This window comes from Balaenoptera borealis, assembly GCF_965194805.1.
Source record: "Balaenoptera borealis genome assembly, chromosome: 12".
NCBI classification, from domain to species: domain Eukaryota; kingdom Metazoa; phylum Chordata; class Mammalia; order Artiodactyla; family Balaenopteridae; genus Balaenoptera; species Balaenoptera borealis.
This window is the reverse complement of record NC_138869.1, coordinates 42,793,178-42,805,693: the sequence shown is the minus strand read 5'-3', so window position 1 is coordinate 42,805,693 and position 12,516 is coordinate 42,793,178. Positions and strand designations below refer to the sequence as shown.

The 12,516-nt window shown below is 45.5% G+C and overlaps 1 protein-coding gene across 5 annotated transcripts in view; it reads right to left on the bottom strand.

Annotated features, from left to right (window-relative positions):
- Positions 1-69: 69 nt before the first annotated feature.
- IP6K1 (inositol hexakisphosphate kinase 1) overlaps positions 70-12,516 on the bottom strand; it is an 83,559-nt gene continuing 71,112 nt past the window's right edge. For all 5 annotated transcript variants that reach the window (XM_082348032.1, XM_082348035.1, XM_082348031.1 and 2 more), the window contains 4 exons: positions 8,324-8,534; positions 6,347-6,528; positions 4,071-4,246; positions 70-3,514 (listed from right to left, as the gene is read on the bottom strand). In XM_082348032.1, the coding sequence (XP_082204158.1) occupies positions 2,981-3,514; positions 4,071-4,246; positions 6,347-6,528; positions 8,324-8,534 (1,103 nt within the window). In that variant the 3' untranslated portion in view covers positions 70-2,980. The remainder of the gene's footprint in view (positions 3,515-4,070; positions 4,247-6,346; positions 6,529-8,323; positions 8,535-12,516) is intronic.

Below are 12,516 nucleotides of genomic sequence, written 5' to 3'. Positions count from 1 at the left end.
GGTCGCGGGCGGGCCGGACTACGCCAGTCTCCCGGAGGCCGAGGGGTTTCTCAAAGACACGGACACGCCTCGGTTTCTAGCGGCTTTATTTTGACATACACGACCTCAGACACAAGCGGGGCGGGCAGCGCTAGGTGTACAGAAAGGGGCGGGCTCGGCCCAAGGCCAGAGCACCCCCCTCCCCTGCACGCAAGGTCCCGAGAAAACGCAACCGCGCCCAGACGCGACCAGAGCCACGTGTCATATCCGGGCGCAGGGCTCGGGCGGCGTGGACAGGCTTAGGCAGCTTCCAGGAAAGTGGAGTAGAGAGCGGTCCTCCAGGCGAGGCCTTGCAGTTCCTCGAGAAGCAAAGGAACTAGGCCCTTCCCACGGTTCTCCCCAAACTTTTCCCCATTAAAACATTTTAAATCGGCACAAACAAAACCAAATTGAACAGTTTTAAAGTTCAAGCAATCTGCATCTGGGGGGGGGGGGAAGTGGTGCACGTGGCGGGATGTGAGCAAGTGAGCAGAGGCTACGAACTAGCCCAGGCCTTTGGCCCCTTAAGGAGAATCCCCACGCCCACTGTACAGGCCCGGATGTGAGGGAGGCGTGGGGTCCCTGCCAAGTTGCAAAACTGGTCCCCTTCCTCTTTAAGCACCGCCCATCCCACCCCGCTAGGGGGCTGGTGTCGACTTCGCCCAGGGAAGCACTACAGAGAGGGGTCGCTTGAACGCCCCAACCCGTGATCCCATCTTGCACTTTGGTCCCAAGTTGGGGCTGGGAAGGCAGGGCCTGGCAGGGACAGGGCTCTCTAGCATGGAACAGGGTGAAATGGTGGCAAAGAGCGTGTGCAGACACACGTTCCCACCACCCACCAGATAACAGGGCTGTGTCTCCCAAGTGTTCAAAAGTGCTGAAAAGAAGGGACCCTGCCCTGGGGGAGAAGCAGCAAATCCCAGCCCTGCTCTTTTAGTGCCAGGCAAACACTGAATTTAAGTCAGTACAGCCTCTCTCGCGATGAAGAGCGGAATGGGGGCAGCATCTCCCATAATATACAAACTCAGGAAGCACAGCACATCCCCAGGCTGGAGAGGTGCCATCAAGTGGGTCCCAAGTGGCCCCAGACCCTTTGCTCTAGCCCCTGCCTTGCCAGGAAATGACTATCCACACTAATGAAGAGCCACTGCCCCCATGGGGGAAGCCACAGAATAGTACAGAAGATGGTCATTACTGACCAGAAACAGGCAAGCTGCCCCTCCTAGCCCCAAGGAATGGGAACCTGCCCACCAATGGCACCAGGGTCAGAGGGCCGAGAGAGATGGGATCCCATCAAGGAGCCCATTTAAGATGTGTGAGGCTGCATCTCTAAGGACCAGGAAATTAGTCCATCAGTTATCAAGGCCTCTCAGAGACACAGGCTGGCAGGCTTATCATTAATGCCCAAATAGGGACATGCCAAAAGTGACAATGACAGTGGCCCTAGACTCAGAGGTGAGGGCACTAACCTCAGCAATGGCTAGGTGAGTGCAGTGTCACCTGGCCACAAGTGTTAGAGATGGCAGGTCTCTGTGCCATTAAGGGCTGGCAGCAAAAGTTATGAGCAAGGAATGGGTCACCCCCTGGGCCTTCACTGTGCCACTGTCAGTGTTGAGTGTTGAGGGGGCCACACTCCAGGCTCACAGAGAGGGTGTTGGGCCAGCAGAGAAACACCTCCTCCAATTCATTTTGCTACCAGTTCTTTTAAAAAAGGTAGCACCTGCTGAGGAAGGGCACAGGGGCAAAAGCTCACCTCAGAAATGGTAAAGAGAATATTTTGCTGAGGGAAGCATGAAGAAAATCCATATTTACTAATGAACAAGGCTACATCCCAGGGGAAAGATCACAGGAGCTGGCAGATGGACAAATGGACAGACTGATGGACCCCAGTACTGATAAGACAAAACTCTCATTAGCAGAATCTGGGCTCCTGCACCCAGCGCCCAATGTCCCTATAAGCAAACAAGCTTAAAGTTCTCCCTCACAAGCCTGGAGCTCCTCACAGTGGGCTGCTGCCTTGAGCTTGGCCTGGGGAGAGGTGAGACCCTGAGCGGACCACAGCCTTTGAGCCCTGGAAGGAGCAGCCCATCCAAGGCAGCACAGCTGCCCAAGCTAGAGGAAGAGGACTCCTACCCACAGCACAAGGACTGCAAATACTAGCTGGGTCAGAGCCATCAGAGGCCCTGAGACCTGCTGGAACATTGACTCTCCTCAGCAAACAGAGCAGGGCCCCCTCCAGTGGGGCAAGAGGGGATGGCCTCCTTAGGCAAGGGATCTTGGTGAGAAACACTGGCTGGGCTGTGCAGGCAGGAGGAGGAGCAGGTTCAAGTGCCAAATAGTGCCTGGGGATCCCAGGGCCTGCCCTCTGCCATTGCTGGCTTCAGCACAGCTTCATGAATCTAGCCTCATGCCAAGGTCAGAACCGAGAAGGGTCCAGCTGTGTGCAGTTGGCCCTGTGGTGCCCTAGGGACATCTGTTACAGACCTGGGTGATACAACACAAGTTACAAAGTCCCCCAAGAGATGGGCACCCAACCCTCTACTACTGAGGAACAAGGGATGAGTGATCACGGAGGGGCCCTGAGCCAACCCAGGGCTTCACCCCACAACTAGCAGGACCCTGCAGCCACAGACCCCAAAGACCTAAGCGAGAGAAACCAATGTCCAAGGGCAACCTGTCCCTGCTGCCAAGCCCACCAGGGGCATCTCCTCCTTCCTAAGTCAGCCTGGACACAGCAGTCAGAACCACAGAGCTAGGAAGCCTGGCTGAGAGGATGTGTTCTGCCCTCCTTCACTTTATATATATGGATTCCAGGCTACAGCTAAAAACATTTCTTTTAGTTTACACCAAAGAGAAATATAACCCTTTTAAAAGCAAGTCTGTGTGTCCTCATGGCGAGTTCAGAGCAATGGTCCCTGCCTGAGGGTGGAGAGGAAGGGGTTCTGGAAGCCCAGAGCTGGGCCTACTGGTTCTCGTCCCGCATCTGTTCCATGATGCTGATGAGGTTCTCCAGGCCAAACACATAGCCTCGGTCAGGCCCATCATGCACAGTGGGGTCATCTCGGAAGCCCTTGAATGTGCTGTGTGCAAAGTCGATCATGCGGACATCCACCTTGGGTGGAGAGGAGAGGCCCACCTCGGGGCTGGTGCTGCTGGGGCTGGTGCTAGGGCCACAGGATGGTGCCACCTCAGGGAGCCCCGTGTCCAGGTGCTTGATACGCATTTCAGACCGGCGGTCCAGGTAGGACTCAGACCGGCACTCCTTGCCATCATAGATGACAAGCAGGGAACTGGAGTAGAAGCGGTAGGAGGCCTGCCGCTCCAGTACAGCTTTCAGGCCCCGCAGTTTGCTCAGGATGGGCTCAAAAAGGTCACGCCGCAGGTCCAGGCCATTGTGCAGGTACTGATAGAGGGCATTGCGGAAGCCTTCGATGGAGAGCCCACGGCCATAGTACTTGTTCCTGCAGAGGTAATGCCCCGTGTCCAGCTGGTACACCTGAAACCCCAGGAGACAGACAGGTGAGTACCAGGGAGGTCTGATGACCTCACGGTGCCCTGGGCAGGCACTATCTGGAAAGTACTTCTGACCAACCTGAGATTTTCTGCTCAACCCTACACAACTGGAGGAGGCAGGCCAAGTTCACCCTAAGTTTTCCGGTGGTAAAGCCAGCAATGTGCAGAGACCAGGCCTACAGGTTTTCTGCCACTACCTCTGGAGCCCTCCTCCAAGTTGCCCCAGGAGACCAGCTGGACTCAAACTAGGAATTATCTTGCTGACAGACAAGAGTCTTACTTGCCCCAATATCAAGGCAACAGGCTCTCACAGTGGTTCTGCACTGGAGCCCAGACCAAGGTCCCCAGGTAAGGATAAGAGGGCTCAGGGAACATATCTACAAAAACGCACTCCGCACCCTGTAGGGGACTCACCCTCTTGGAGGAGATTCTGGACCACTGTGGGCCAGGAGGACACCTGGCTCGGATAGCAGGCAGGTACACACGCAACCCAAAACAGGCAAGCAGGAGCACCTAGGCTCTCACCAAGGATGACTCACCTGCATGCCACAGACTCTGACGCCCAGCGTAGCCGACGTACTTTGCTCGCACTTCCGCATCTGCCGGGCTGCCTTCTCAGCTGATGCATCATCACCATGCTGCCGGGTGCCCATCTTCAGGTCCAGCACACAGGGGTACTTGAAGTGGTGCACCACGTTCTCAAGCAGGAGGAACTCTGGGCCACAGTCAAGGGGAATAACCACCAAACTCACCATCAGCCCCAGCCAGAAAAGCACAATCCAGTTTTTCTATAAAAGGAGGCATTCCCCTCTAATGTAATCTGTATTCACCTCACAAACTCTCAAATGTGGATTTCAAACCACTGGCTTATTATTTCTTTAAAAAAATTTTTTGTTGTGGTAAAATACATGTAACATTTATCATTTTAACCATTTTTAAGTATACAGTTCAGTGGTGTTAAGTACATTCATATTATTGTGCAACCATCACCACCATCCAATCTCCAAAACTTTTTCATGTACCCAAATAGAAATTAGAAACTGTACCCATTAAACAGTAACTCCCATTCCCCCCTCCCCTGCCCCCATAACCACTATTCTATTTTCTGTCTCTATGAATTTACCTTCATATAAGTGGCATCATGTAATATTTGTCCTTTTGTATCTGGCTCTTTTGCTTAGCAAATTGTTTTCAAGGTTCATCCATATTGTAGCATGTGATAAAATTTCATTCCTTTTTATGGCTAATTTTTCATTGTATGTATATACCACATTTGTTGATATCATTTTTATTTTATTCTTTAGATCTGTCTTGCAGGCATACATAAATAAACCAAAGAAGATTTGGCAGTTTCACATACATCCCTGGCACCATCAGTAATCCAAGGCCCTGCTCAATCCAGTGTCTCATTCAGGCCTAAGAAGTAAGGAACTTCCTTTGTAGCACTACTACAAAAATGATAAATCAGATTTAACATTCCCAAACAGAAATCTTTAGAAAAATCTGGATTTAAATTTCTATCTTGCCATTTTCTGACTAAACTTCAAACCAGTGGACCATATATTTAAACTTATCCCTTAGTACTTCTAGGACCTTCTGCTTAAAATGGCTCTGTGGTCCTGGCCTCCTGGCATTTATATCCATGTCCTCATCTACATCTCCTGTCTGCAACAATCTTAAAGGTACAGGCCTGTCACATGTCTGCCAAAAGTCATCAGGGCTCACAGCCTAGCCCTCAATTCCATATTTGGGACTATGTAGCAATCACATGGTCTTGGAGGGTAAGACCCTCAGCATCACTCTGATGATGAATATTTTAATATCCCCTAATTCTTTAAAGAGTAACATAAAAAAATCATTAAATATGGCTTTTAACTAGTCTCATCACCTGCTATAACCTATAAACAAGTGACAGTAAAACTTAAAGTAAGGTTGCAGAAATATCTCACAATGCCTGAGAGCACTGGATCCTGCTTCGGCCACTCACTGGCTCTGAGCACAACACTTAACCACCCTGTGCTTCCAGTTACTCGTCTGTAAACGGAAATCATAACAGTTCCTCCCTCAAAAGACTTAGGAAAACTGAGTAAGTACATATGAAGTGCTCAGCATGCTTCCCCTCAGTTTCTCAGTATTATTTATTTATTGTCTACTGCTTGAAAACACTAAATGATTTTAAGAATTCCCATTTCATAATACTTTTTTACCTCTGGTATCTTAAAAAACTGTTTTATATTGCACAGGTATAGTGTTTATCTTTAGAAAAAACATACTAAAATCAAACATATTACTTTTTAATTATTATCTTTTGGGAGGGGAGAAATACACACGTGTACACATGTACATATGCGCATGCGCGCACACACCCCTCCCCCCAATTCTAGACATGCACTGATAAATATGGTAGCCACTATCCATGCCTGGTGATTTAAATTTAGATTTTAATTAATTAAATAACAAAAATTCAGTAACTCAGTCACAGCAGCCATATTTCGGTTACAGTGTGGCTAGTGGCTACCACAAATTTCAGCACAGATTCAGAATACTTCCATTGTCACAGACAGTTCTATTGGACAGCACTCTTCTAGACTGCCAAGTTTAAGCTTCAGTCTTACCAGCCCCAAAACGCAGGAAAAAAACATGTTGATGAAAATAAGAAGGACAAAGAGGAAGAAGAGCCTATGGAAAAGGGAGATGAGAACAAAAGATGAGCCCCTGAACAGAGAGGGCACTGGCCATGGTACTGGTAGGTGCCCTGACACAGGAGTCATGGTCCCAGTAGCAGGCACTGCTGGGGAAGCAGTAACAAGGATACTGTAGAGCTTTCGGTCCTTGGACTCGGAGCGCATGCGGCTCAGCTGCTGTTTGTGACAGCGCAGGCTCCAAGGGTTGTGGCTGATCTTCTCAGAACTCAGACCGCTGTTGCCATCCAGCATCTGGAAAGGGACGTCCGAGTGGCTGTGCAGCTCCACCTTCGGAGTCTTTGCCTCCTGGGGGCTAAGAAGGAAGAACATACCCATTGCTAAGGGGCTCAGACAAGTCACCCTCTGGGGTCTCACTACACAGGGTTGGGGAGGCCTGGATCAAGTCTAATGTGCCACGCATAGACCTTCCTGAGGGGTGACACGGGGCCCAGATGCATGAGCCCATTAAAGTGAGTAAATGGTATAAGTACTAAGGAGCTAGGGTGTGCAGCCTGTGCTGCTAAACTGATCTGATCTGATGTCAGAGACAAACTATGTGCTGCCACATCTAAGAAAAGAACCAATTCCAACTTCTAGGTCAAGTCACAGAGAATCCTATTCACTGAATTATTATTATTTTTTTTTTTTGGCCATGCCGCACGGCTTGCAGGATCTTAGTTCCTGGACGAGGGATCAAACCCAGGCCCTCAGCAGTAAAAGTGCCGAGTCCTAACCACTGGACTGCCAGGGAATTCCCTCACTGAAACTTATTTTTGAGTGATATTAAATATATATAAAGTAATTTAATCATACAATTTTAATTTCACTTTGGTTAAAAAGCTCATTTTTTATTTACATTAGTTTTATTTTTTTTACAATTCAGTGTTTTGGGTTTTTTTTAGTATATTCATGAGGTTATAAAACATCACCACTATCTAATTTTTAGGAATTTTCATCACCCCAGAAACAAACCTTGTCACCATTAGCAGTCACTTCCCATCTATCCCTCCCCCTCAGTCCCTGGCATCCACTGACTTTGCCTTCTGTCTCTTGGAGAGAAACGATGGATTTGCCTATTCTGAACATCTTATATAAATGGAACCATATAATATGTGGTTTTCTGTGACTGGCTTCTTTCATTTAACATAAATGTTTTCAAGGTTCATCCATGTTGTAGCATCTGTCAGTACTCCATCCCTTTTTATTGCTGAGTAATATTCTATTGTATAGATATACCACATTTAATTTATCCATTCACCAACTAATGGACACTCAGGTTGTTTCCAGTTTTCGGCTATTAGGAATAATGCTGCTATAAACATTTGTGTACAAGTTTTATGTGTGAATATATTCCTTCAATTCTCTTGGGCATATACCTAGGAGTGCAGTTGCCAGGTTTAACTTTTTGAAAAACTGCCTAATTTTTTTCCAGAATGGCTGCACTATTTTACATTCCCATCAGCAATGTAGGAGGGTTTCAATTTCTCCATATCCTCATCAAAACTTTTATTGTCTATCCTTTTGATTATGGCCACCCTTGTTGGGGTTCACATTTTTTTGCATGATATATCAAGAAAAATAATTCCTTTGTAGACTATTTTCCTAATCTACAAGAAAAATCAATTTCCAATACAATAAACTGAACTTCAGATTCAGGGAAAGGATTAATAGCTGATATCAGAGTCTCAGAGAGATCTGACACCCAAACCCTTAAGGAACACTAGTCTGGATGCCACTCATTGTCTTTGGGCTCTGACATCCTGCAGGTGAGAAAGGAGCTAGAACCTCATCGTGGACCAATGCATTTCCACCTCTGTCTTGGCGGTGCGAGACATAACAAAGCTGGAAGAAACAGGGTGTTCTTGTTTCCAAAAAGCTGAGGGAACTTCATTCTCTCTTGACTAGCTACAGCTATACTCAGAAGGAGGCATCACTGGGGTGATGTGACATACAGGCGGCAGCCTGCACCTATGTGGGTGGCCTAAGAACATCAGCCACCTTCCCCCAACCTTGAGCCCTACTTCCCCGTGATGTATCAGGACTCTAGAGATATTCTGAGTATATCAGGACCAGACATGAACCACCAGTCCTGCTCACCGTCCCCTTACCTCTCTGAGGTTTCAAGGGACAGGCTGGCTTTCTCCTCCCTGTGGTCACTGCCACTGCCTGACCGGTGCAGGCTACGGCGAGAGTGCTTACGCCGAGGTTGCTCCCGCTCTGGTGTGTCATCCTGCTCCACGGTCTCACTTTCCACATAAGGGTAGGCCACCAAGTTGATGTAACCATCACTGTCCCCCTCAAAGCAGACTGACACCACTCCTGTTGGAGAAAAAAAGGCAGCCAGTCAACAAATGTCTACAGAGATTGGGTCCATTCAGTTCAGACTGCTGGCACTTGCTGTCCCTCAGCACACTGACATCACCTGCCCTGAATCAACTGGAGGAACAATGACTAGCAGACATCTTTCCAAAACATAGCTAACCACTAATCCCCCATTCTAAGTCCACTATTTACCTTTGATTTTGGATAAATCTATATTTTTTTCCCATTCTCTTGTCTAACCCTCTCACTTTCCTTTTTTCCTTTTTAATAAATTTATTTATTTATTTATTTTTGGCTGTGTTGGGTCTTCGTTGCTGCGCACGGGCTTTCTCTAGTTGTGGCGAGCGGGGGCTACTCTTCATTGGGGTGCGTGGGGTTCTCATCACTGTGGCTTCTCTTGTTGCGAAGCACGGGCTCTAGGCGCGTGGGCTCACTAGTTGTGCATGTGGGCTCAGTAGTCGTGGCTCACGGGCTCTAGAGCACGGGCTCAGTAGTTGTGGCGCACAGGCTAAGTTGCTCCGCGGCATGTGGGATCTTCCCGGACCAGGGCTTGAACCCATGCCCCCTGCATTGGCAGGCGGATTCGTAACCACTGAGCCACCAGGGAAGCCCACCCTCTCACTTTCAACTATTGCCTTCTGTACCATTCAAAAGAACTGTATTTTCTAGGTGACATCCACAGTCGACATAATTTAACCCTATACTTATTTAACTGCTCTATGATGCTGTCATTTCCTATGTCCTCCTCTAGATGTGTTTTCCTTCTGCCTGACAATGTCACCTAGAGAGACATCAAGACTTCTCAAAGACAGTCTCCAAAATATGTCTTCTGCTGACACTGAACATCAGGCTATTCTAAGCTCAACAGGCAGAACTTCTGCCTCACCAAACCACCAGCATTCCTAAGTTGAAACACCTATTTTCCATGCTGTACTCATGCAAAACAGTTTGTTGTGTCCATTTTTATCAAACAGGTTTTCATAGTTTCTTCTGGATCATTACCAAACGAGTTGAAACACAATACCTAGAAATCAAGGAGTTTTTTGTTATTTGTTCTTAAAATGGTCTAGGCTGCCCTTCATCAAACTTCCATATCCAACCTTCTGTCAGCTACACTTCTTGTTTTACACTCTTGGTGTGCAAAATCAGCATTATGTGAGAATCAGTGAGAAGCATTTAGGAATATGTCAGTATGCCAGACCAAGAATATCCTTCTCTTTGGCCCATTTCCTTCTCCAGGAGGGCACTGCCCCAATCCCTGGTCTCTTTTAGGAAAAAAAATCCTTAAGACGTTAAGGTGAAATAGATTCTTTTTTCTTACCTTCTCATTACATTGTTTAAATGTACACCTCACTTTAGTGAGCTTCACAACTGTGTCCTGGCTTCCTTACACAGATGACTGCCTCTCCTACAGTTTTTTGCCTTTATAACTTCTTCTCTTTGTCTTTTCCAGAGCTTCAGTTCTGTTCAAGCTTGACTGCCCTCTGGTCTACAATATTCTTTGTTTCCTGGGCTCCCCCTTGTACTCTGATCTAGAGTGTCCTCCAGGCCTACCACATAGCTCCCATGCTGGGCCCCTCCTTGTTGCAGCTGACCAGAGTGAGAATTGTTCCTTCTACGTCCTCTCCTTTTCCCCTTTTTCTTGGTTTCCTCCTTATTTGAGTGGAATACATCTTCAAGTAACTTCCTAAGAAAGAGTATTCAAGAGGTCAATTTTCTGAGTCCTTTGCAGGACTTTATTCTACTCCAACACTTGACTGATAGTTCGGCTGAAGACAGAATTCTACGTTGTCTGAAAATAAAGACAGTTTTACTTCTTCCTTTCCAATCTGGATGTCTTTTATTATTTCATTTTCTTGCCTAACTGCACTGGCCAGAACCTCCAAGTTATATGTCAACTAGAAATGGAGGGCATGGACATTCTTGTCTCGTTCCTGATCTTAGGGGTTAAAGCAATTGTCTCATCACTGAGTAGGAAGCTAGCTGCAGGTTTTCATAGATGCCCTCCCTCTATCCGGTTTGAGGAACTTTCTTTCCATCCCCACTTTGCTAAGAGTTTTGTTACTCTTGTTGTTTTATCAAGAATGGATGTTGATGCAGATGGCCAACAGGTACATGAAAAGATGCTCAACATGGCTAATTATTAGAGAAATGCAAATCAAAACTACAACAAGGTACCACCTCACACCAGTCAGAATGGCCATCATTAAAAAATGTACAAATAACAAATGCTGGACAGGGTGTGGAGAAAAGGGAACCCTCCTACATTGTTTTTGGGAATGTAAATTGGTGCAGCCACTATGGAGAACAGTATGGAGGTTCTTCAAAAAACTAGAGTTGCCAGATGATTCAGCAATCCCACTCCTGGGCATACATCCGGACAAAACTGTAATTCAAAAAGATGCATGCACCCCTACGTTCACAGCAGCACTATTCACAATAGCCAAGACATGGAAACAACCTAAATGTCCATCAGCAGATGAATGGATAAAGATGTGGTACATATAGACAACGGACTATTACTCAGCCATAAAAAAGAATGAAATAATGCCATCTGCAGTAACACTGATGGACCTAGAGATTGTCATACTAAGTGACGTAAGTCAGAAAGACAAATACCATATGATATCACTTACATGTGGAATCTAAAATATGACAAGAACTTTTCTACAATACGAAACAGACTCACACACAGAGAGAACAGACTTGTGGGGGTGAGGGGGGAGGGATGGGTTGGGAGTTTGGGATTAGCAGATGCAAACTATTATATACAGAATGATTAAATAACAAGGTCCTACTGTATAGCACAGGGAACTATATTCAATATCCTGTGATAAATCATAATGGAAAAGAATATGAAAAAGAATGTACATATATGTATAACTGAATCACTTTGCTATACAGCAGAAATTAACATAGCATTGTAAATAAACTATACTTCAGTAAAATAAATTTAAAAAAAGAATGTATGTTGGATACTGTCAAGTACTTTTTCTGCATCTACTGAGATAATCATATGATTTTTCTTTTTTTAGTTTATTAATATGGTCAATTACATTAACTTTTGAATGTTAAACCTACCCTGCATTACTCCTATGGTAAACCATACTTGGTCACGACATATTGTCCTTTTAATATATTCTTGGATTCAATTTGCTAAAATCTTGTTCAAATTTTTTAAATTTAGCTTCGTCTAGGACATTAATTTTCTTGTAATAGCCTTATAGAACGAGTAGAGATGTAGTCCTGCTTCAACTTTTTGGAAGAGTTTGTGTAGTATTTCTTAAATATTTGGTAGACTTCACCAGTGAAGTTGTGTGGGCCTGGAGTTTTCTTTGCTAGAATGCTTTAAAATCCAATTTCAATTTGTTTACTACATAGAGCTATTCAGATTATTCATTTCTTCTTGAGTGAGTTTTCATAGTTTGTGTCTTGCAAGAAATTGTCTATTTCATCTAAGTCGTAGAATTTACTTGCATAAAATTGTTCATAATATTTTTATTTTTTTAAATATCGGTAGAAACTGTAGTGATGACACATCTGTCTTTTTTTTTTTAAGATTTCTTTTTTGATGTGGACCATTTTTAAAGTCTTTATTGAATTTGTTACAATATTGCTTCTATATTTTGGTTTTTTGGCGGTGAAGCATGTGGGATCTTAGGTCCCCAACCAGGGATCGAACCCACATCCCCTGCATTGGAAGGTGAAGTCTTCACCACTGGACCACCAGGGAAGTCCCACATCTGTCATTTCTGATATTGGAAATTTATGTCTTTTCTTTTTCCTAATCAGTCTGGCTAGAGATTTATCCTAGCCTTTGGTCTTTAGTTTTCATTGATTTTCTTTATTTTTGCTCATTTTCCTACTGAATTGTCTTTTTTCCTATTGATTTTGAATTGCATACACACACACACATTCTAGAAACAAATCCTCAGTCAGTTTTATGTGATGTAAATAGCTCTTAATTTTCTTTAAAAGT